At 36.1% G+C, this 25,866-nt stretch overlaps 1 protein-coding gene and 1 non-coding gene across 3 annotated transcripts in view; one reads left to right on the top strand and one right to left on the bottom strand.

Annotated features, from left to right (window-relative positions):
• The window catches only part of EXOC6 (exocyst complex component 6), a 242,882-nt gene that overhangs the window by 167,149 nt on the left and 49,867 nt on the right, over positions 1-25,866 (bottom strand). For both annotated transcript variants that reach the window (XM_047702238.1, XM_047702239.1), the window contains exons 2-5: positions 22,109-22,280; positions 20,799-20,846; positions 20,627-20,717; positions 17,659-17,704 (exon numbers count right to left, since the gene is read on the bottom strand). In XM_047702238.1, the coding sequence (XP_047558194.1) occupies positions 17,659-17,704; positions 20,627-20,717; positions 20,799-20,846; positions 22,109-22,280 (357 nt within the window). The remainder of the gene's footprint in view (positions 1-17,658; positions 17,705-20,626; positions 20,718-20,798; positions 20,847-22,108; positions 22,281-25,866) is intronic.
• LOC125085380 (small nucleolar SNORD12/SNORD106) lies at positions 16,125-16,179 on the top strand. The gene has a single exon (XR_007122903.1). It is a non-coding gene; the product is annotated as a small nucleolar SNORD12/SNORD106 (small nucleolar RNA).

The raw sequence follows: 25,866 nt of genomic DNA, 5'->3' as shown, positions 1-25,866 counted from the left end.
GAAACCAGAGACCAGACCCTGAATACTTTTAAAATTTAGCCACAAATCCCCTAAGCTTTATTATTCCTAAATGCAAGCAAAATTTCCACAACAGACTGCCATTCTCTTTTGGTATATGATGCTATTTTTTAAATTTTTTCTAAAGATTTTATTTTATTTATTTGACAGACACAGACAAAGTGAGAAAGGGAACACAAGCAGGGGGAGTGGGAGAGGGAGAAGCAGGCTTCCTGCTGAGCAGGGAGCCTGACGTGGGGCTCTATTCCAGGACCCTGAAAACATGACCTGAGCCGAAGGCAGACACTTAACGAATGAGCCACCAAGGCGCCTCTGATGCTGTTTTTAAAAAATTTTAACAATAATCCATAAACACTGGAAAAATACAAAACTATAAAGGGACAAATAAAAACATCATCTGATACTACCATATAATAATGACCTCAGTTTGGCCCCAGTCACATCCAGTCATATATCTACATTTCCAGGTCTGTATGCTCGTATCTTATTTAAAAACATATCATGGGGGCGCCTGGGTGGCTCAGTTGGTTAGGCAACTGCCTTCAGCTCAGGTCATGATTCTGGAGTCCTGGGATCGAGTCCCACATCGGGCTCCCTGCTCAGCGGGGAGTCTGCTTCTCCCACTGATCTCTCTCCTCTCATGCTCTCTATCAAATAAATAAATAAAATCTTGAAAAAAAAATAAAAAATTAAAAAAACCATCATGGAGGGGTGCCTGGGTGGCTCAGTGTTAAGGTTAAAGCCTCTGCCTTCAGCTCAGGTCATGATCCCAGGGACCTGGGATCGAGCCCCGCATCGGGCTCTCTGCTCAGTGGGGAGCCTGCTTCCTCCTCTCTCTCTGCTGCCTCTCTGCCTACTTATGATCTCTGTCCGTCAAATAAATAAATAAACAAAATCTTTAAAAAAAAAAATCATGGAAACTATCTTTAACTAAAATTATTCTAGAACAGATTAATACCTTACTCATAAGTCAACTGTTAAAATGTGATATTCTCATAATTATAATTTTAAATCTCTGATTTTTTCTTTTTTATAAATAAGACTAGATTTACTCCTATATCAAAACCTCTAACAAGATGTCTGCCTTTATAAATATGAGACATTTCCAAAAAAATTGTGTCACCCCTAAATGGAAAACATGTGAATACTCTGATATTTCTCTGACCCACAGGATACAAATAATGTCACTGACAAGGGGCGCCTGGGTGGCTCAGTTGGTTAAGCTACTGCCTTCGGCTCAGGTCATGATCCCAGAGTTCTGGGATCTAGTCCTGCATCCGGCTCCTGGCTCACCAGGGAGCCTGCTTCTCCCTCTGATCCTCCCCCTTCTGATGCTGTTTCTCTCTCTCGCTCTCTCTCTCTCAAATAAATAAATAAATAAATAAAATCTTTAAAACAAAACAAATAATGTCACTGATCTTACTTGATTTGCCTTCCCTTGAGCATTTCCAATTCACCAAAGTTTGAACTATCATAGAAGTGGTTACCTCAGTCTCTACTATTCTAAACACAGTACCCTGCATTTAAGAAAAAATTACAAGATACTTAAATAAGCAGAAAAATGTGATCAAAAAGTAAAAGAAAAAGTCAATGGAAGTATATATACACTGGCCTAGATCTTGGAATTAACAAATGAAAACCTTATTATTATACTATATTATAAATGTTACAGGCTCTAGGAAGAAAGAAGTTAATATGCATGAAATGATAGGAAATTTTAGTGGAAAAACAAATTACAACAAAGAATCAAATGAAAAAACTGAAAATAAGACAAAATATCAGAATAAAGAATTCATTCAATGGACTTAAGAGCAGACTAGATGCAGAAGAAAAAATGATCTATGAATCATTGTTCCATGTTCATTATCTATGTTCAAGACAACTTGAACAGACATTTTGCAAACTAAAACACACACAAACATACAAAGAATAAGGATAGGAGGAACAGTGTCTGAGATCAAAAGAAACAGGTTCAGTAAAGTAAAAGATAGGTCCAAAAAATTATCCAACATGAAACAAAAAAAGAAAAGAGAGAAAAGGAGGAGTTCTTAGAAATTACAGACAACGTTAAATGATCCAACATACATGTAACTGGAATTCCCAAAAGAAAGGAAAGAGAGAAAATAATGGTGAAGAAATACTTGAAGAGATAAGAGCCCTGAAATTTTCAAAACTGATGAACGTTATCAACCCCCAGATTCAGAATAAGCTAAACAAACCCCCAAGCAATATAACTACAAAGAAAACCACACCTAACCACATCACAATCGAACTCCTAAAAACAAAATATATGAAGACGAGAGGAAAAAAGAGTTAATTGCAAACCTTGTAATACCAATGAGAATGATAGCTGAACTTCTAAATAGAAACAATGGAGAGCAGAAAATGAAAAAAACATAATATTTAAATTGTTGGGGGGAAGGGACCCTTTGAAAACCAAGAATTCCATACTGATACAAGCTATTGTTCAGAAATAGAAGTAAAATAAACACATTTCCAGATAGATAAAGCAAGAAAATTTTCTTTAGCAGGCAGATGTGTACTATAATAAATACTAAACAAAATTTATCATGTTAAAGGCATGTGAACAGAGTTAGAGATAAATATTTATATATATATATATATATATATATATATATATATATATATATACACACACACACACTAAAACAAAACCTCAATCATGAAAAGGAAGGAAAGAAAGAAATACATCAGACAAATAGAAGATAATTAGTTAAAAAGTCAACCATAATAATAATTACATAAATATAAATGCTCTAGGGGTGCCTGGGTAACTAACTCAGTTGGTTTGGCATCCGGCTCCTGGTTTCAGCTCAGGTCATGATCTGAGATTCATGGGATTGAGCCTCACGTGGGCTCTGTGCTCAGTAGGGAGTCTGCTTGTGATTTTTCTCTCTCCCTTTCTCTCTCTGCCCCTTCCCCACTCTCTCTCTCTAAAATAAGTAAATAAACCTTTTTAAAAGTTAAAAAAAAAATGGTCTAAAATGCCATTTGCAAAGTAGAATATTCGAGATTGCCCACTGGATGAAAAAAAGTAAGACCCAACTATATGCTGTTCATAAGAAACACACTTTAAATATAAAGAGTAGGGTTAAAAGTTAAAGGATGTCAAAGTTAGACCCCGAAACATCTAGTATAAGCATGCTGGAATAACTAATGACTACATCAACACCAGGCACCAGGCAAAGTTGAATTCAGGACACAGAATATTACCAAAGATACAGAAAGACATTTCATATGACACAAAGTTAGTAAGGACATAAAATAATCATAAATATGAATGCATCTAGTAACAGAGCTTTGAAATATATAAAAGAAAATTTAAAGAACAGGAAAATAGACAAACCACAGTAGTAGAATACTTAACAGCCCTCTCTTAACCCTGATAGAATGGGCCAAGAAAAAACACGAAGGAAAAAGAATATCTGAACTGCTCTAACACTAACATGACCTAACTGGTATTTCTAGAACACTAAAGTCACCACTGCAAAATACACAGTCTCTTCAAGTACACATGAAATAGTCACCAAGATAGATGATGTACTGGGTCACTAAACAATTCTCAATAAATGTCAAAGGTTTGAAATCATACAAAGTATGTTCACTCACCCAAGAGTATCAAACTAGAAATTAATAATAAAGATCATAATACATCCTAAAAGTCCCCCAAATATTTAAAATTAAATACACTAAACCAAAAGTTTAAAAGAAGGAAAATAAGGAGAGCCCGGGCAACTCAGTTAGTTAAGCATCTGACTCTTGATTTTGGTTCAGGTCATGATCTCAGGCATGGGATTGAGCCCCACATCAGGCTCTGAGCTCAGTGCAGACTCTGCTTGTCCCTCTCTCTGCTACTCTCCCCATTCTTGCACTCTTTCTTTCTCTCAAATAAAGAAATAAAATCTTTGAAAAAAAAGAAAATATTTTTTGTTTTTGTCTTTTTAAAGAAAATATTATAAACTAAAAGATCATAAAAACATTTCAAAACTGCACCTAAAGTAGTTCTCAGAGGAAAACATATAACTTTAAATGTTTGTAATAAAGAAGAAAGGCATATGGCTGGCTCAGTTGGAACAGCATGTGACTCCTGGTCTCGGGGTTATAAATTCAAGCCCCATGTTGGGGGTAGGGATCACTTAAATAAATTAATAAATTTTTTAAAAGCTTAAAAAACATATAATTATTTTTGTCATTTTAGAGTCAATCATGATATATATAGTACTTGACTACATCTTAAACTTTTAAAAACATAATGATTTTCTTATACTAGAGAAAATGTTCCCATAGAAGTTGAGTTTCATTATAGCATTGTTTGTGTCTTTGTTCTTTACATTGATACACTGATGTCTAGGAAATTACAGTCATTTTGGGGTGAAATTATAGTCATTTTATTTTTTTTAAAGATTTTATTTATTTATTTGACAGAGATCACAAGTAGGCAGAGAAGCAGGCAGAGAGAGAGGAAGAGAAGCAGGCTCCCTGCTGAGCAGAGAGTCCAATGCAGGGCTTGATCCCAGGACCCTGGGATCATGACCTGAGCCAAAGGCAGAGGCTTTAACCCACTGAGCCACCCAGGTGCCCCCAAATTATAGTAATTTTAAATTAATATCACTTATTTTACAGCAATTTACTGTTCAAATCATTACAATAAATGATTGAAAATTTAAAAAGAGAGGCATAAAATCACTGTCCCAAATTTCCACTTTATGAAAACAGAAAAGAACAAATTAAACTACTTGTGTAACAATGGAAATAATAAAAATAAAAATAGAAATCAAAGAATAAACAAACTCAAATATTAGATCATTGAAAATATCCATAAAATTGTAAGCCTCCTATCATATAACTCAAGGGAATAAAACCACAAATTACTAATATTGGGAGTGACAAAGAAGAACATTACTACAGATCCTACAGACATTAAGAGGATGACAGGACAATATTATAAATAAGTTTATGCCAAAAAATTCAACAACTCAGATAAAGTGGTCAAAGTCCTTGACAAAACATAAGATATGAAAACTGACTCAAGAAGAAATAAAGTCTTAATAGCTCAACATCTGTTAAAGTAATGAGATTCATATCAAAATTTTGCCAGCTAGCCTTGCTATGAATATGCTAAGAATACAGCACCTTGCTATGAATATACTAAGAATACAGCACTCTGGGCTTATTTCAAACTGGTTACTTTTTTCTTTCTCTATTAGTATTTTGCTGTGATCCTTACTCTGAGAATCCAGCAGGGCTCCTGAAGCTAAAATTCATGAAAGAGTGGTGGACTTCCTGGACCCCTAGAAATATTTTATTTCGGCAGCCAGTACACTCAATCACCTTTAAGTGTTCCAACCAAGGTCTAGCAGTGGCTTCTGCTCTCAGTAAACTGTGATAGTCTCTATTTGCCCACCTCTCCAATTCCGGGGCCAGTAGATTGCCCTATGACCTCGTTTCTCCAATGGATCTAAAAAAAAGGTTTTTTAGGGACACCTGGGTTACTCTCAGTCGGTTAAGCATCTGCCTGTGGCTCAGGTCATGATCCCAGGTCCTGGCATCAACTCCCACATCAGGCTCCGTTCTCAGCAGGGAGATTGCTTCTCCCTCTGCCTGCTGCTCCATTTGCTGTGCTCTCTCTTTCTCTCTGACAAATGAAATCTTTTTTTAAAAAAGGTTTTTTAGGGGCGCCTGGGTGGCTCAGTGGGTTAAGCCGCTGCCTTCGGCTCAGGTCATGATCCCAGGTCCTGGGTTCGAGCCCCGCATCGGGCTTTCTGCTCAGCAGGGAGCCTGCTTCCTCCTCTCTCTCTGCCTGCCTCTCTGCCTACTTGTGATTTCTCTCTGTCAAATAAATAAATAAAATCTTTAAAAAAAAAAAAAAAAAAAAAAAGGTTTTTTATTTTCAGTTTGATTAGTTCTCTTCTTGTTGTAAAGACAGGAGTGATTTCTTCCTTCAAAGTTCTTTACATGTGAGTCCAGAAACCGTTAAGTTCCCAATTTTTATTCTTTTTTCTTCCTTTTAATTAATTTATAAAAGCTCTTTATATATTGTGGTTATGAGTCCTGTCCAAAAAAAAAAAAATCTTGCAAATGCTTTCTCCTAGTCTGTGGCTTGCCTATCAATTTTCTTTAAGGTATATATTTTTTAAAAGATTTTATTTATTTATATGGCAGACAGAGATCACAAGCAGGCAGAGAGGCAGGCAGATAGAGAGGAGGAAACAGGCTCCCCACTGAGCAGAGAGCCCGATGAGGGGCTCAATCCCAGGACCCTGGGATCGTGACCTGGGCTGAATGCAGAGGCTTTAACCCACTGAGCCACCCAGGCGCCCCATCTTTAAGGTGTATTTTGATGAACAAAATTTTTTATTTGAAGTCCAATTTCCAATTCTGTATAGTAGCTTTTTGTGATCCTTCTAAAAACATCTTTGCTTACCCCAGGTAATGTGAAAATATCTTTCTACATTTTCTTATGGAAGTTCTACGATTCTGGGTGGAGAACACATACAAGACCCAACAATATATTTATTGTATAAAAGGAAAACTTTAAACATAAAAACACAGAGATAATAAAAGTTAAGGGATGGATATACTATGGTAACACTAATCAAAAGAAAGCTGGAGTAGCTATATTAATTTCAGATAAAGCAGACTTCAAAGCAAGGAAAGTTATGAGAGATAAAGAAAAGTATTACATAATGATAAAATTATCTCTAAAAAGATATAACAATCCTTAAAGTGTATATGACTAATAGCAGAGTGTCAAAATATGTGAGGCAAAAATTGATACAAAAGCAAGGAAAACAGACAAATTCACTAACATAGTTGAAGACTTAAAACTCCTCTAACAGGGGCGCCTGGGTGACTCAGTGGGTTAAGCATCTGCCTTCGGCCCAGGTCATGGTATCAGGTCCTGGGATTGAGCCCCACATCGGGCTCTCTGCTCAGCAGGGAGCCTGCTTCCTCTTCTCTCTCTGCCTGCTTCTCTGCCTACTTGTGCTCTCTCTTTCTGTGTCAAAGAAATAAATAAAATCTTTATTAAAAAAGAAAAATCCAGGGACGCCTGGGTGGCTCAGTGGGTTAGGCCTCTGCCTTCGGCTCGGGTCGTGATCTCAGGGTCCTGGGATCGAGCCCCGCATGGGGCTCTCTGCTCAGCAGGGAGCCTGCTTCCTCCTCTCTCTCTCTCTGCCTGCCTCTCTGCCTACTTGTGATCTCTCTCTCTCTCTCTCTCTGTCAAATAAATAAATATTTAAAAAAAAAAAAAAATCCGGGGCTGCCTGGGTGGCTCAGTGGGTTAGGCCTCTGCCTTCAGCTCAGGTCTTGATCTCAGGGTCCTGGAATCGAGTCCCACATCAGGCTCTCTGCTAGGCAGGGAGCCTGCTTCCTCCTCTCTCTCTCTCTACTTGTGATCTCTCTCTCCGTCAAATAAATAAAATATTTTTTTAAAAAATCCTCTAACAGTAATTAACAGATCCAGCAGACAATAAATTCAGTTAAGAATACTGTTGAGAGGCGCCTGGGTGGCTCAGTGGGTTAAAGCCTCTGCCTTCGGCTCAGGTCATGATCTCAGGGTCCTGGGATCGAGCCCCGCATCAGACTCTCTGCTCGGCAGGGAGCCTGCTTCCTCCTCTCCCTCTGCCTGCCTCTCTGCCTACTTGTGATCTCTGTCAAAAAAATAAATAAAATCTTAAAAAAAAAAAAAAGAATACTGTTGAACTAAAGAGCGCCATCAATCAATTGGATTTAACTGACATTTAGAGACTACTTCATCCAACAACAGAATACATATTCTTTTCAAGCTCACATAGAACATTTACCAATATAGACCATATTCTGGGCTATAAAACACATCTTAACAAATTTAAAAGAATAAAAATACAAAACTAATATCAAACGTAATGGTGAAAAACACAATGTTATTCCCCATGAGATCAGAAACAGGCAAGGATGTTCCTCCTCATCACTCCAATTTAACCATCATACTGATATTTATTGCTAACCCAGTAAGACAAGAAAAAGAAATAAAAGGTAATCATACTGGGAAGAAAGAAAGAAAAGGCCTGTCTGCAGATGACATAATTGTCTATGTAGAAAATCTCAAAGAATCTACAAAAAAATTCCCAGAATAGTAACTGATTATATCAAGGTTGAAGAGTACCAGGTTAACATACCGAAGTCAATTGCCCTTCGGTAAACCAGCAAGGAACAACTGGGATTTGAAATTAAAAACACAATTACACTTACTTTAGCACCAATAAATGAATTATGTATAAATCTAACCACATACACACAAGATCTATATGAAGAAAACCAGAAAACTGATTAAAGAAATCAAGGAAAATCTAAATAAATGCAGAGATATTCCATGTTCATGAACGGTTTCACAAAAATTAACTCATAACAGATCACAGACATAAATGTAAAACACAAAACTCTAGAAATTAATATTGGAGAAAATCTAAGTGACCCTGGGTTTGGCAATGAGTTTTCAGAAACACCACCAAAACATGATCAATGGAAAAAAAACTAGTAAGCTGGACTTCATTAAAATTAATAATCTTCTGTTCTAAAAAGATACTGATAAGAGAATGAAAAGACTAGCCACAGAATGGAAGAAGATGTTTTCAAAACATATATCTGATAAATAACTAATATATAAACTATACAAAAAAATACTTAAAAGTCAGCAGTAAGAACACCACCAACCAAACTTAAAAGCATACAAAAGATCTGAAGAGATAACTCACCAAAGAAGATATACAGATAGCAAATAAGCATATGAAAAAATGCTGAACATCACATGCCAATAGGGAACTACAAATTAAAATGAGATACTACCTACATCTATTAGAATGGCTAAAATCCAAAATGCTGACAATACCAAATCCTGGTGAGGGTGTGGAGCAACAGAACTTTCATTCATTATTATTGCTGACGGTGCAAAATAGTAAAGCCACTTTGAAAGACAATTTGCTTGCTTCTTATAAAGCTAAACATCGTCCCTCCAGGGACACGTGGGTGGCTCAGTTGGTTAAGGGTCTGCCTTCACCTCGGGTGATGATCCCTGGGTTCTGGGATCAAGTCCTACATTGGGCTCCTTGTTCATCAGGGAGTCTGCATCTTCCTCTGCCTTCCACTCCCCCTGCTTGTGCTATTCTCTCTGATAAATAAATAAATAAAATCTTTTTTAAAAAGCTAAATATAGTTTTTCTGTATAATCTAGCAACTGTATCATTAGGTACTTATCTAAATGAATTAAAAAGTTATTCCACACATTGGGGCGCCTGGGTGGCTCAGTGGGTTAAGCCACTGCCTTTGGCTCAGGTCATGATCTCAGAGTCCTGGGATCGAGCCCCGCATTGGGCTCTCTGCTCAGCAGGGAGCCTGCTTCCTCCTCTCTCTCTGCCTGCCTCTCTGCCTGCTTGTGATCTGTCAAATAAAAAAAAAAAAAAAATTATTCCACACAAAAACCTGCACACAAATGTTTATAGCTGCATTATTCATAATTGCCAGAAGTCAGAACCAACCAAGATGTCCTTCAACAGGTGAATGGATAAGTAAACTGTGGTACAACCATATAATGCAATATTATTTATCCATAAAAAGAAATGACCTATCAAGCCACAAAAAGACATGGAGGAACCTTAAATGCATATTGCTAAGTGAACAAAGCTAGTCTGAGTATGACATATACTGTATGATCCCAATTATAGAACATTCTGAAAAAGGCAGAATAGAAACAGTAAAAAGGTCATAGACTGGCAGTGGTTGTGGGGAGAGATGAAGGATGAGATGAAGGGATGAGATGAAGAAATGAAGGGATGAAGAAAGAGATGAAGCACGAGATTTTTTTCAGGAAGCTATACTGTATGATGCCGTCATGGTAGATAGGACATTATGCATTCGTCAAAACCCTCTATACAGTGTAATACAAAAGAGTGAACCCTATTGTAAACTCTGGAGTTAACAACATGTCAGTACTGATTCATGAATTGTAAGAAATGCACTACACTCATGCAAGAAACTGTGTTGAGAGGAAGGTATATGGGAACTCTGCACTTTCTGCTCAATGTGTCTCTAAACCTAAAATTATTGAGCAGACATTTTATAAAAGAAAATTCACAAATGACAAAATAGCAAATGAAAAGGCACTCAATGTCAGTCACCAGATAAATGCAAATTGGAACGACCATTTTATATGTACCAAAATGGTTCAACTAGAGCAGACAACAACGCTGTATGTTGGCAAGGATGTGCAGTATCTAAAATTCTCATTGCCAGTGAGAGTATAAAATGGTACAACCATTTTGGTAAACTATTTAATGGCTCCTTATAAAAGGTAGCCTACATTTACAATATAACCCAGCAAGTCTACTCCTACACCTATATTAAAGAGATACATAAACATCTGCCTACAGAAAGGCTTGTCCACTAATTTTATGACAGCCTGATTCATTATACGCCCAAACTGAAAACAACCCAAATACCCAGCAACTGGTAAACAGATAAAAAACTTCTTAGAACTTAATACTACACATCAAGGAAAAGAAACAAATAATTGATATTTGCAATAACATAGATGAATCCCAAAACATTTGAAGTGAGAGATACTAGACAAGAAAAATAAATACATTCTATGATTCCATTTACATCAATTCTGAGAACATGTGATAGAAATCAGAATATAGTTATCTGTGGAGGGAAAGAGGAATGGATTGAGGAGGGGCATAAAAGGGTGATGGAAATGTTCTCCATCTTGTTTGGGTAGTAATGACCAGAAGAGAATGGATGAGAAAAGCTTTTGGGATACAAATAATGTTCAAATCTTGATCTTGGTGGTTATAAAGGTGTATTCACTTTTTTTAAATTCATGGAGTTACAGTCTTATGATTTGTGTATTTGGGTCTAAAAAGTTGCTAAGCAAATAACTTAAAAATAAAAAACTGTACCACAGAGTAAATATTTTGCAGCACATTTCATAGAAAAGGACCCAATCCAAGAATAAGCAAAGATTTTAAGCCTGTTTCAGACTTGCTGAACTTGAGATAGTAGTGGAATATCCGTGTGAAAAGATTCAACATGAATCAGAGATGTCAAAACCAAGCTTTAGATTTGAGATTCAGATTTGGGAGTCAGCAGAATATAAATCCAGATATTTTAACAAATATGAAGTGATATCAACTAACAAAAAAAAAATTTTTTTTTTTTTTTTTTTACATTTTACAAGTCAAACCAAACATAGTTGTGGGCAAGTTTGACTCTGCAGGTTGCTAATTTGCAACCTCTAATGATAACCAGGAATAACATCTATTCGTGCCCTCTATTTTATTATCCCATATGAATATTTAACTGAACAAAAATATGGCAGAGCACCAAAGTGGGGTCCTAAATATTTAGTGTGATGGCAGCCTGAATACATGCTTTTTAACCTTAACTCCTTGAAACAATAAAATAACAGGAGATTTTTCTTTAAAAGTTTAAGTCTACACAGTGAAGAGAAAAGGAGAAGAGAGAACGGTAAAATTTTAGAATGTTGAAAGCTGACCAGACATGTGGGTTAAAAAAAAACAAAAAACAAAAAACAAAAAAACCTCATCACATCTGAGAAAACTGAATTCTAAGCCAATAGTTGAGAAACCAAGGATAAACTTATTTATTCTCTATAATATCCAAAATGTCAAGAATTGATAGGAATCCCACTACTTACAGAACTGGGAGTGAATAAAGGGCTAAAGTAAGGAATATTGGTTGATAATCTATTTAAGCAGCAAACTCCACTCCACTCATCTGAGCAACAATCATTCCCCATTTTGGCAAAATACTAAAGAGACTACAACAGATAATCTCTGAATAGAGTGAGGAGACCACCCAAGGTTGAAGGCAATATTACTGATCAGAAAACAACAGGATTAGTAGAGCTAAATATACTAAATGCTCTCTTCCCCAACTCAGATCCCAGAATGCTGGCAGACAGGAGGGAGGAAAAGTCTCCTCTAGGGAATCTGAGCAGCCCCAGAAGAAATAACTCCAGATATTAACACCAAAGGCTCACCAACTGAACAGCCCAGCTAGATAACCTCACAGTGAAATTCACAATCAACAAGTTCTACCCACATACCTAGAGCTTCCAATCAGTGCCTTATGTCCACTACACTTAAATATGAGGAGTCAACCAAGGAATCACCGGACATCTGAGAAACACCCCTACCAACAAAGTCAGAGATTAAAACAAAAACAAAACAAACAAACAAAAAAAACTTAGTGTATGTAAATACATACATCTAAAATCTCGCAGAAGTTAAGATAAAATACTGTTAACAGTATATCAAGAACAGCTTAAAAAAAAAAGAAAAAGAAAACGAAGGAAAAATATTTGGTGATCAAAAATTTCTTAGAAATTAAAAATTGGAGAGCAGAAATGAAATAAAATCAGCATTACTTTTTGGAAGATAAAAATAAAGAAATATCCTAGAAGCAGAGCAAGAAGTCAAAGAAATAAAAACTGTTAAAAAAGAAAAGAAAATCAGAGGGCCAATCTAGAAGGTTAAACATCACTATCTGTCCTGGAATTAAGAAAACAGAATTAAATAATTCAAGAAAATTTCCTAGATCTTAAAGACATTGATCAGATCAAAGAACAGTTTCCAGATTAAATTCCAGACAGGTTCACCAAGTACCCAGCACAATGGAAGTAAACAGGCCCATATCAAAGCACACCATCAGGAAACTACAGACCACACAAGGGAAGATTCTAAAAGAGAAAAAAGGTAGGTCACAAATTAAGAGAAATCAGAATGGCTACAAACTTCTCAATTGCAACCCTACACAACTAGAGAGCCCGAGAGAGGTATGCGTCTGGGGCGGGAGTTATTAATAAGCCCACCTAGCAAGCAGATCTGTTTCTAAATACAATTACTAAAAGGAACTAGGGTACCTTGGAAAATGGCTATTTCTAGGTCTAGGACAAGAAAAGTACACTGTGAGTGTGGAACATAATACTGCATGTTAACCAAGAAAGCACTCAGAGATAAATGAAGACACAGAAAATGCCTGAGGGAATTCCCCTAGCCAAATGTGGTACAATTTGTGCACCAAAAAGAATAATGAAAACAACATTGTATTTATTATTATGTATTATACATCTTATATTATTATAACTCACTTATTTAAAGAAAAAATCCATTGAGTCTATAGTGATAATCAGAAAAGGAAGATAAAAAGAAAAGGGAAATATAAAGGAAGAGCTTTAAAAAAAAAGAAAAGCTCTTCTTTATATTAATAAAGACACTTAATAAATGTCAAAGGAATGACAGAATTATAAACAGCACCATTTTGTAACCCCAATATAATAACCGATTAAAGCAAGAGGGGCACCCGGCTGGCTCAGTCAGAGAAGCATGTGACTCTCAATATTGGGGTTATGAGATCGAGCCCCACACTGGGTATGGAGATTACTTAAAAAGAAATGTAAAATCTAAAGCAAGAATGCTAAAACCAATGAAAGAAAAGTTGTTAAGGAAATACGACTCAAAATATCACCCCACAGATTACTTAGTAATTGCAAAGAGGAAAAGATACTTCTTCGATTTATAGACAACCTCTTAACCAAATGATCAAATTTAGCTTAACATAGAAATAATTTAACAGTATATGCCTTCTGATTTTATACACTGAGGGGTACACAATATCACTTATGTCATACTCATACCAAAAACAGTTCATCTGAATCTAATCATGAGAAAATAATTAAATAAATCCAAACTGTCCTCATCGACAGGACAGCTGACCTGGACCCTTTCATGAAAACCAGAAGCAGGAAGACTGTGCTAGATTAAAGGGACAAAAAAGTACATATTTACCAATGTTTCAAGAAGGAAATGAAGATATAACACATCTGAGGGGTAAATGGGGAAATCTGAATATAAATAAGATTATGTTGTTGGAAAAAATATATAATAGCCCAAACTGGAAAATAGTGAAGAAATATTAAAAGTTAGTTATTTAGGAGGAGTAAGATGGCAGAGGAGTAGGAATCCTAAATTCTGTCTGGTCCCAGGAATTTAGTTAGATAGTTATCAAACCATTCTGAACATACCTCAATATCCTAAAAGCCTTCTATGAAAAACCCACAGCAAATATCATTCTTAATGGGGAAAAACTGAGAGCTTTTCCCCTAAGGTCAGGAACATGGCAGGGATGTCCACTATCACCACTGCTATTCAACATAGTACTGGAAGTTCTAGCAATCAGACAACAAAAAGAAATAAAAGGCATCCGAATCTGCAAGGAAGTGAAGCTCTCACTCTTTGCAGATGACATGACACTTTATGTTGAAAACCCAGAAGACTCCACCCCAAAACTACTAGAACTCATACAGGAATCCAGTAAAGTGTCAGGATATAAAATCAATGCACAGAAATAGTTGCATTTCTATATACCAACAACAAGACAGAAGAAAGAGAAACTAAGGAGCAGATACCATTTACAATTGCACCCAAAAAACCATAAGATATCTAGGAATAAATCTAACCAAAGAGGCAAAGAATCTGTATTCAGAAAACTATAGAATACTCATGAAAGAAATTGAGGAAGACACAAAGAAATGGAAAAAGTTTCATGCTCATGGATTGGAAGAACAAATATTGTGAAAACATGTATGCTGCCTCGAGCAATCTACGTATTTAATGCAATCCATATCAAAATACCAACAACTTTTTTCAAAGAAATGGAACAAATAATTCTAAAATTTGTATGGAAACACCCCAAATAGCCAGAGGAATGTTGAAAAAGAAAACCAAAGCTGGTGGCATCACAATTCTGGACTTCAAGCTCTATTACAAAGCTGTAATCATCAAGACAGTAAGATACTGGCAAAACACACATACACAGATCAATGGAACAAAATAGCCCAGAAATGGACCCTCAACTCTATGGTCAACTAATCTTCAACAAAGCAGGAAAGAATATCCAATGAAAAAAAGACAGTCCCTTCAACAAATGGTGTTGGGAAAACTGGACAGCCACACGCAGAAGAATGGACCATTTCCTTACACCATACACAAAAAGAGACTCAAAATGGATGGAAGACCTAAATGTGAGACAGGATTCCATCAAAATCCTTGAGGAGAGGGGTGCCTGGGTGGCTCAGTGGGTTAAGCCGCTGCCTTCGGCTCGGGTCGTGATCTCAGGATCCTGGGATCGAGCCCTGCATCGGGCTCTCTGCTCAGCGGGGAGCCTGCTTCCTCCTCTCTCTGCCTGCCTCTCTACCTGCTTGTGATCTCTCTCTCTCAGATTAAAAAAAAAAAAAATCCTTGAGGAGAACATCGGCAGCAACCTCTTCGACCTCAGCCACAGCAACTTCTTCCTAGAAACAGTGCCAAAGGCAAGGGAAGCAAGGGCAAAAATGAACTATTGGGACTTCATCAGATCAAAGCTTTTACACAGCAAAGGAAACAGCCAACAAACCAAAAGACAACTAACAGAATGGGAGAAGATATTTGCAAATGACATGTCAGATAAAGAGCTGTTCTCCAAAATCTATAAAAACTTATCAAATTCAATATCCAAAGAACAAATAATCCAATCAAGAAATGAGCAGAGGACATGAACAGACATTTCTGCAAAAACATCCAAATGGCCAACAGACATATGAAAAAGTGCTCAACATTACCTGGCATCAGGGAAATATAAATCAAAACCTCAATGAGTTACCACCTCACACCAGTTAGAATGGCTAAAATTAACAAGTCAGGAAACAGATGCTGTCAAGAATGCTGAGAAAGGGGAACCCTCTTACATTGTTGGTGGGAATGCAAGCTGGTACAGTCACTCTGGAAAACAGTATGCAGCTTCCTCAAAAAGTTGAAAATAGAGCTACCCTATGACCCAGCAATTGCACTACTGGGTATTTACCCTAAAGATACAAATCTAGTGATCCGAAGGGGCACGTGCACCAGAATGTTTATAGCAGCAATGTCCACAATAGCCAAACTACGGAAAGAGCCTAGATGTCCATCAACAGATGAATGGACAAAGAAGATGCGGGGTGTGTGTGTGTGTATGATAGAATACTATGCAGCCATCAAAAAACTGAAATCTTCCCCAACAGATCGACCATGTTGATCTAACTTTCCTAAGCCAGTTTCTGTCTGATATGCCAACTTGAGAAAAAAAAAAAAACTGAAATCTTGCCATTTGCAATGAGGTGGATGGAACCAGAAGGTACTATGCTGAGCGAAATAAGTCAATCAGAAAAAGACAATTATCATACTATCTCACTGATATGAGGAATTTGAGAAGACAGAGGACCAATAGGGAAGGAAGGAAAAAATGAAACAATAGGAAACCAGAGAGGAAGACAAACCATAAGAGACTCTTAATCTCAGAAAACAAACTGAGGGTTGCTTGAGTGGAGGGGGGTGGGAAGGATGGGTGGCTAGGTGATGGACACTGGGATGGTATGTGCTATGGTGAACCCTGTGAATTGTGTAAGACTGATGAACAGACCTGTACCTCGAAACATAATACATTACATGTTAATTTAAAAAAATAAAGTTCAACTGTAACAACAACAACAACAAAAAAGTTAGTTATTTAAAGGCATAAATGGGGGCACCTGGGTGGCTCAGTGGGTTAAGCCTCTGCCTTTGGCTCAGGTCATGATCTCAGGGTCCTGGGATTGAGCCCCACACGGGGCTCTCTGCTCAGCAGGGAACCTGTTTCCCTCCCTCTCTCTGCCTGCCTCTCTGCCTACTTGTGATTTCTCTGTCAAATAAATAAATCTTAAAAAAAGAAAATAAAGACATAAATGTAAACACAAAAATTATGCCTTAAAAGAGGTAAAAGTTTTTGCCTTTAGCAAGAAGGAATGGTGAATGGCAAGAAGGAAAGATGATTCCTGTTTTTCTGCAACAAATACAAAGAACTATATTACCTAGATCTTTAAAATATGAGAATGTACAACTTTGGTAGAAAAAAGGAATACATATACAAACACATATATGTACATATATATACATAAATAAAATACTTTCAGGATAGTTTATGACGTGTTAAGGAGGAAAAAAGTAACTACTAATTAGTACGAATTGGTAAAGGCCAATAAAATTCAATGCTTAGCACTACAAAGCAGGACACACACAAATCTTTGAGTATACATTTGTACATAATGTACTATGATAATTAAGCAATTATTAATAAATTAAGAGGAAATCATTATTTCCCTATTCCAAATATAGAATATTATCATTTATTCTGATTTTTTTATGTTACTTTAAAATTGTTCATCTTTAAAACATTTTAAACTACCTACACTGCTTTCACTGTGGTCCCACTATACACACTTAACCTTTCATTATAAGCAATGTTCACATGGAAGCTAATCAATAGTTTTTTATTCCTGTTCAGTTGTCTATTTGTCCTTCAACAATATCATCAATCTTTGATTTTACTTATAAAGGACAAGGATCCACAAATAAACGGCTACAAATTGCTTTATTAGACTAGATTCTGATGGGCAAATTGCACAAAAAAAGAATAAAGGTAGAAAGCAAAACTTAACGACTCATTGTAATTTATATGCTTTCTTTAATAGAAAAATAAATATTAAAAACATGAAAGAAACCAACTCACCTTTTTGCACTCATCTGTTCTTTTAGCTTACTGTACATTTCCAGCACTGCATTAAAAAGGAGAACTTACTTTAGCTTTCAAAATGAGAAAAAAATTTAGATGAAAAAATTAAAGCAGGAAAAAGCCTATTATAAATTCATTAATATTCTCTATACTTTATACATTAATTTTCTCTATACTTTAATCCAGGCTTATATTTTCTTAAATATTTACTTTTATATTTTCAAATAAAATTTTATATATCAAGTAAATAAAAACATTTTAATGTCTTCATATATTGAACATTACATTATATAAATGAACACATTATCTGGAATTTGAAATACTTTCATATGCTGACACCTATAACTGAAATAGTAACCTATTAACAATTATCATATTCAGAAACTTATTATCTTTTCCCTGTAGTGCAATTGGAAGTTTGGACTTCAGTTAATCAAGAGACAAAGTTAAGTAAATGAGCTTGATTAATTTTGATTCAATATATCAAATAAAATACACGTAACAAAAATATACCAAATACAACTATGTTATAGATCACTAAGCAAAATTTTATACCAAACTGACAAAGAAAAAAAAAATTCAAGTTTACAGAGATTAAATTATAATAAAATCATAAACATAACAAATCAACTTTGATCATTTCTATTATAGACTCAGAAACACAATTATTTAATAAAATTGTTATAAGCTTCATCAAGACGACACACTGCCACCAAAAAGGTTTTAATGCAACTATGCAGATTACCATTTATCCTTAGTAGAATTTCAAAGCACAAAGTGAGTAAATTATCATTGGCTCATCAAGCCAGCTCACATTTTCACAGACTGGACAGACAACAGTTTTTTCTAGATTTTCTATTTTGGCTACTTACAAAGGGTCTTCAAGTGTACAGAAGATATTTAGTTCACTTGTCTGAAAACCATAAAGCTACAATGGTGGCAACAGTGAACCACCCTAACCCTGTGAACTTTATGGATACCTCTATCACAGCCCCTACATTGTAATGCAGTATTTCTCACATTTTCCAACCAAAACATTAGAGTAAACATATAACCTGGGGAAAAACCTACAATTGCTGCTTAAGTATAAACTTTCTTTGACGTCTCCTGTTTTATCTCAACAATTTATGTAACTTTCATATCTATCTTATTTCCATATAAAAATAATGCTCACCTCATAAATAATCAAGTAAAACTAATATACCAGGAAAATGCACTGTTTACACTATGACTTCTTATACCCTCTCACACCCCTGCTAACCCAAGGAGTTAGGCAGTTATACAATAATAAATATCTTATATCCTTATTCACATTAGAACGCAGGTTCCTTTAGAGCTATGACTGTGTCATTTTCAACTTTATATTTCCAATATCTACCATAAATGCTGACACAAAAAGAATTCACGAGTGGATAATTAGATAGAAGGCTAGATGGAGGAAAGGAAGCAGTTCTCAATGTGGCTATTAAGAAGACAATGTTTACATGAATTCAGATTGCCTGTCCAGCCTTGAAAGCAAAGACAGTAGCAGTAACAAAAGTCTAACCTCTACTTCCCTTTATTTCTCTATTCCAAAAAGCACGCCCAGGGGAATAAGCTGAATTCAGCTCTTTAGCATTCCACCAGTACCCAATTTTTTAGGCTTATTACCATCAGGGTCAAAGCAATCAAACTTAGACTGTGTTCATGGCTACTTCAGTGAGTGTATCTGATGTTGGCGAAGAGGTGTTATTAAACATTACTATAAGGAAATAGGTTTCTCAACCCTGAAATGGAACATAAGAAGCAGACATTTTATTTAATCAAAGTTAATATGCAAATATTCATGGTCCAGAGATAAAACTGAACAGAATTTCAGTGATTCTAAAAAAAAAGGCTATCGGGGCGCCTGGGTGGCTCAGTGGGTTAAGCTGCTGCCTTCGGCTCAGGTCATGATCTCAGGGTCCTGGGATCGAGCCTCACATCGGGCTCTCTGCTCAGCGGGGAGCCTGCTTCCTCCTGCCTCTCTGCCTGCTTGTGATCTCTCTCTGTCAAATAAATAAATAAAATCTTTAAAAAAAAAAAAAAAGGCTATCCTCACAAAGTCAGAAAACAATGTCTTTTAGTTAATAAAACGTGCTGAAAGTTTTAACATACAATTTCTGTCCTAAGCTAAATATTTATTATATAAATATTATAAAAAACATCTCATTTTATTTCCCCAGACATGGAGCTTCAGGGTCCTTCTGAAAAAAATAAGTTTAAAAAATGGGACACTAAGATGGATGCAGCTTACTATATCAATAAAAAGATGACATACACCTTGGCTTCCTTTTGTTCAAACAGGATACATAAGGGGAAAGAAAATACTGGTGAGTTTCTTAGAATTTATTTGATTTTCCAGGAATATCTGAGCCAAAACAGAAAGACCAAAAACTCAGAAACCAACAAAGTCAGTCCTTCCAAAACATGGGAGGGTAAAGGAATGACCAAAAAAGGGAAAAGACCTAGTACTTTAGGGGTTTTTTTTTTTTTACTTTATCAGCAAAGCAAGACTGCGAGAAAAACAAAACCAACCTGCTTAAGTGACAAACAGAAAACAGGGGAAAACTAGAAGTAAAAAAATTGGGCGAATTAGGAAAAGGCAAGGAAACGTAATCAAAAGACATTCCTCCATGGGAAAGTATTCTGAGAAAAAAACAAAAAAGCAGTGGGAGGGGAGTGAGGGATAAAGGACAAACTAGGCAGGAAGGAAATGGGAGAGGTACAGGTTGTTCTAGGAACCTGATGTGACAGATCATCAAACAAAACTTTATAAGAAAACCATGAAAATTCAAGAACAAAAGTGGATAAGAAAGATAACCATGAGCTTTTGGGGGCAATCACCAAATAATCTGTAATTCCCATTATGACTAATGACTATATGCTATCATTAAATTATAGTTTTACCAAGCCAAGCATTCCATTATAGACAAGTTTAACTCACCTGGAAGGCATAACTGCAATTTTTCTACTACCATTGTAATGTTCCTCTGCTGAATTCTACATCGAATAATATCTTCTGTTTGGACTATCACCTTAGAAAAGAAGAAATGTTCATATTTTTAAGCAAACTGCATCCACATATTGAGTATGTAAGAAATGTATCATATTCTCACCTCCTTTCCCGCATCTTGAAATCTTCGGTTGGTATCGGTAACTTGCACCTTAAAAATAATTTTACCTTAATTAGACAAATATGCATAAAACTGCCCTGATATAACTGCTCACCCTTGTAATCAGATCATGCTTCATGAGAAACTTAGAACAAAGAAATGCAAATTCAAATTAACTCTACAGCTTGAACTTGAACTTTTGATTGAAAAGGGCTTTTGTTAACTTCAATTACTTATGACAGTTCTTTTTAACAGATTCTGTGGCAAACTTCTCAAATTTAATCTAGATTTTTGAACTTTACTTGCTTCTCTAAGTCTGTCAAACAATTCAAATCACTGACCCAATTGACCACTGGTCCCTTTTTGATAACTTCAATGAGGTCTATGTGCCATTCATTGTCTGTTCGAAATGGTGATTGCATTTTATGGTAATTAAACATTCATACTTTGCTGAATGCAAACACTGGGTGGTTGATTAACATCAAACATGGAAATTTCAATCCACAGCAACATTTTAATGCTGCAGGTGCAGACAAAGCTCAACCTCAAATTTTCCCACATATTAAGTGACTCATTAGGTCATCATAGTAAGGAAGCACATTCTAGTTTATTAAAAATCTCATTAATTTCTGAACAAAGATGCTCAGTGACCTCATTGATGCTGTATTTGGTCTCTTGTTATCTGAATATCCTTTATATAATGGTTTTCTAATCATAACCTTTAGTGAACCAGGGTCATTTTATCTGCTAAATTCTCCAAATGTAGAAAAAGATAAATAGGCCAATTCTTATAACTTTATATTCGGACTGAACGAATCCAGGTCTGATTTAATAAATGTTTTTGTTGGGTGGCAGAAAATACAGACCAACTTTCTTTAAGAAAATTATGTTTTGTTATTAAACCAAAAAAAGTTTCAGTATTATTAAATAATTTTGAGAACACAATCACTCATAGTAAGTTTTCTTTTTAATTTTTAGAGGATTGCTTTTTATCATTATTATACTAATTGCCATTTTTCAAATTCTAAAACTGCAAATGAGGCCTTCCCTTGTATGAATTTTTTTAGTTCATTTCCCTGCAGGGAAAGAAATCCTGTTAAGTCAATGCATTACTTGCTTTACAAAAAAGAGATTACTCCTGTCATTAGCATGACAACTATGTTAATAGAGCATAAAGAGCATTTCCAAATACACACACTAATTCACTTCCTGAAAATAGTACATTTAATAATGATTTATACATATGCACTACAAACTAATACTTGACTAATTTAATGAGAAAAAAATAAAGAGAATTTTAAAGTATTTCTTACCTTCAGTTTTTCTGCATCAGTCCTTACTTTAAGGAGCTCTGTAATAGCATCTACAAAACCCTGATGATGAAAATTACACATCTTTTCAATTTCCTTGTCATGATTACGGATACAAGCATCTAGTTTTTCCATAAACTTCTTGTGTGCATTTGGTTGGTCATCATACACAGACCTGAATGTACACAAAAAAGAAAACTAACATTAACTTCCCAGTTCACCAAAATTTATTCTTTATTAAGCCCATTCTTTGCAACAGCTAATAATTTTTTTTGTTTTGTAATCAGTATATTAAGGAGACACTCATACATTTCAAGAATTACTTAATTCTGATATCCAGATTTAAGTCTGTGACTGTGACTTTTAAATATACAATTAAAACTATTCGTCATAATATGACATAGTACCAACATTAAATTACAGTTACTTCGGAGCATAGGTTAAATGGTTTAAAGTAAGCAAACCTATAACACATCTAAAAAACACCTTATCTTACATGCAAATTACTTCTCCAGATAAAGGTCTCTTCACTCTAAACTACCCTGCTCCCAAAGTCACTACTCTGAAGCTTATCATGGTCCAAAGAGAAGGAGAAAAAATGTAACTGGGGCTGATATATTTAAAAAAAAAAAAAAAAAAAAAAAAAGATGGCACAGTAGAAGGGAGTGCAATTCTGTAAGTGCAAGCCCTCAAGGAGCAGCTCATTATGATAAACCCTTTCTTTAGAAAAGTATCATTTCTATCACTGATACCACAGGCCAAGTTACATAGCATGCCATCTTCAAGTAACAGTTGAAGCAATAGAATAATGCAGAGGCATCACAATGAATCCCACTTAATATAAATACGGATCAACACTTCTCTACAAATTAAGTTCTTTGACTGCCAGTTGAATATAAGTTTTAACTTCAAAGCAACAGCTGATAATCTTTTTTTTTTTTTTTAATATTTATTTATTTCAGAGAGACAGAGAGCAGAAATGGAGGGGGAGAGGGAAAGAGAGAATCTCAAGCAGACTCCATACTGAGCATGGAGCCTGATGCAAGGCTCAATCTCATAACCCAGAGATCATGACCTGAGCTGAAATTAAGAGCTGGACGCTTAACTGTGTTACCCCAGCACCCACAAGGGCTGAAAATCTTAAAACTGGATTGAAAGTACTGTCATTAGTAGAAATCATTTGTATGCAAAAATTATTTAATTTCTCATTCAACTTGTTATTACTAAATGAGCCACAAACCCTCTAGATACCTGGAAACTCTCTAGATATCAGGAAATAAAGGTCTGAGGCTCAGGACATGAGTCTTTAACGCACTAGTGCTCAAAAAAGAATCAATGAGTGAATGACTAAAGAATGAAGAACAAACTCCTGATTTCTATAATACTTACTCTGTCAGGACATATTCTAAGTGCTTTATATATTAATCTTTTAATCCTCACAACAAGCCTATAAAGTAGGTATTATTATTACCCTTGCTTTACAGATGTTACAGATTATGTAACTGCTATAAACTCCACACTAGCAAGGACAGATGAGATATGAATCCTGGTAGTCTGGCTCCGGGGTTCATATTCTCAAGCCCATATTACAGGTACCACAATATTCTTTAAATATGGCGTACACATTCCTTCTGTCTCTCAGCTCATGCTATCTCCACATAGAGGGTATCACCCTCCCTGCCAAACACCATTCAGAAAAGGATTAACCTTGCCCTAAGAAAGGTTTGGCCCTTGTCCCCATCTCCTGGGAAATAAAACCTTCAGAATGTCCTACTTGATATTGTCTTTGTTTACTTGGAGACCTTTGGAAATGTCAAATAATCTAAGCTAGCAATGTGGTTTTACAATGTGATTTACAGTGGGTGGGGGCCTTCAGCTCCAGAGAGTCTACAGACTAAGGGTAAGCAATTCAGGGCAGTCAGCCATGTCTACATGAACAACCCCCTGGAAAAACCCTGGACACCATGGCTTAGGTGAGCTACCCTGGTTGGCATTACTCTATGTCTGCTGCCACACATCATTGCTGGGAGATATAAGTGCTGTCTACATGACCACTGGAAAGGACTACTGGAAGACCCCACTTTGAACTTTCCTAGACCCTGCCTTATATGCCTTTTCCTGATGCTAAATTTAATCTATAATCTTTTGCTTAACAAACAGCAACTGTGAATATACCAGCTTTCTAAATTCTGAGTCCTCCTAGTAAATTACTGAACTTGATGGTAGTCTTGGGGACCTCCCAAAAATGTGCTCTCCCAATCTGTTGCCCATTGTTTGAGATTTAGTTCAATTCCTATTTCCTCCAACAGAACTTTGTCAATCATTTCCATGACAAGTAATCTCTCCATAAGCAGGACAGGTAAATTTACAGTCCTTTCTACTCACTGTGACATGTAATCACATATTATACTCTGTACTGTAATTTAAACCTTTCAAATATATGTCCTATATTTTGTTTTTCTTATCAACCATAAGCTCTTGAGGGCAGCCTCCATGTTACAGGTTTTTAATGAGTACCTATTATAATACTAGAGACAGCCATATTGGATAGTAATTATTAAAAATTTGGGCCTTTAAGAGCTGAGCTACAACTAGGATCTGATCTTGGACATCTTCTCTTTTCTACTATACCACTCTCTCAATTTCATCCAGATTTGGAGTTTTAAAATCCACAAGAACACTGACATCTCCCAAATTTATGTTTCCAGGCCCAACTTCCCCCTGACCTTCAAACTCATATATTTCTCCAATTGGGTATCTGATAATCATCTTAAATATGTCCAAAATGATTTCTTTTTTTTTTTTTTTTAAGATTTTATTTATTTGTCAGAGAGAGAGGAGAGCGAGCGAGCACAGGCAGACAGAATGGCAGGCAGAGGCAGAGGGAGAAGCAGGCTCCCCGCCAAGCAAGGAGCCCGATGTGGGACTCGATCCCAAGACGCCGGGATCATGACCTGAGCCGAAGGCAGCTGCTTAACCAACTGAGCCACCCAGGCGTCCCTCCAAAATGATTTCTTACCTTCTTCTTCAAACCTGCTCCTCTCATGGTCTTCCTCTATCTCTGTAAAGCCCATTCTTCTAGGTGCTCTGGCAAAAAACCTTGAGACCACCCTTGACGGTTCTCTCTCTCACTCTCCCCACCAAAAAAATCCAGAAAATCCAAACACATTTTACAACCTCTACTGGTCCCACCCTGGACTAGGTCACCATGATCTTTCCTAGAATGTTACCAACTTGCTCCTTAATTAGTCTCCTTGATTTCACCCCTACTTCCCTATAGTCTATTCTCAACAAAGTAGACAGAATGATCCCATTAAAATATAAAGCAGATCTCATTTCTCTCTTCTGCTCCAAACCCTATTTCTCTTACAACAGCCCATACAATTCCTATATAATTTTGCCCCATATTACCTCACTGACCTCACTTCCTAATACTCACTCTCCACTTACTCTATGCCAGCAACACTGGACTCCTTGTGGTTCCTGAAAAACACCAAACACTTTCCTACCCTATGTTTTACACATGCTATTGCCTCTACCTTGATCATACTTCTCATACTTCTCACAGGTGGCCTGCCTCTCTTCACGTCTTTTATCCCCTTCTTGATGAGGCTCTTACTGGCTACAGTATCCATATTATAAACACAAACACACAGAGACATAAATACACACGCACATACAATTCCACAATTCCCTTCCTGCTGCTTGTTTTCTTTTTTAAAACAAAGGAGTTTACTTTATCACTGCATCACTCTTTCCAC

The sequence above is a fragment of the Lutra lutra genome, chromosome 14 (assembly GCF_902655055.1).
Source record: "Lutra lutra chromosome 14, mLutLut1.2, whole genome shotgun sequence".
Classification (NCBI taxonomy): Eukaryota; Metazoa; Chordata; class Mammalia; order Carnivora; family Mustelidae; genus Lutra; species Lutra lutra.
The sequence above is the reverse complement of the archived record's forward strand: the minus strand, read 5'-3'. Positions and strand labels throughout refer to the sequence as shown.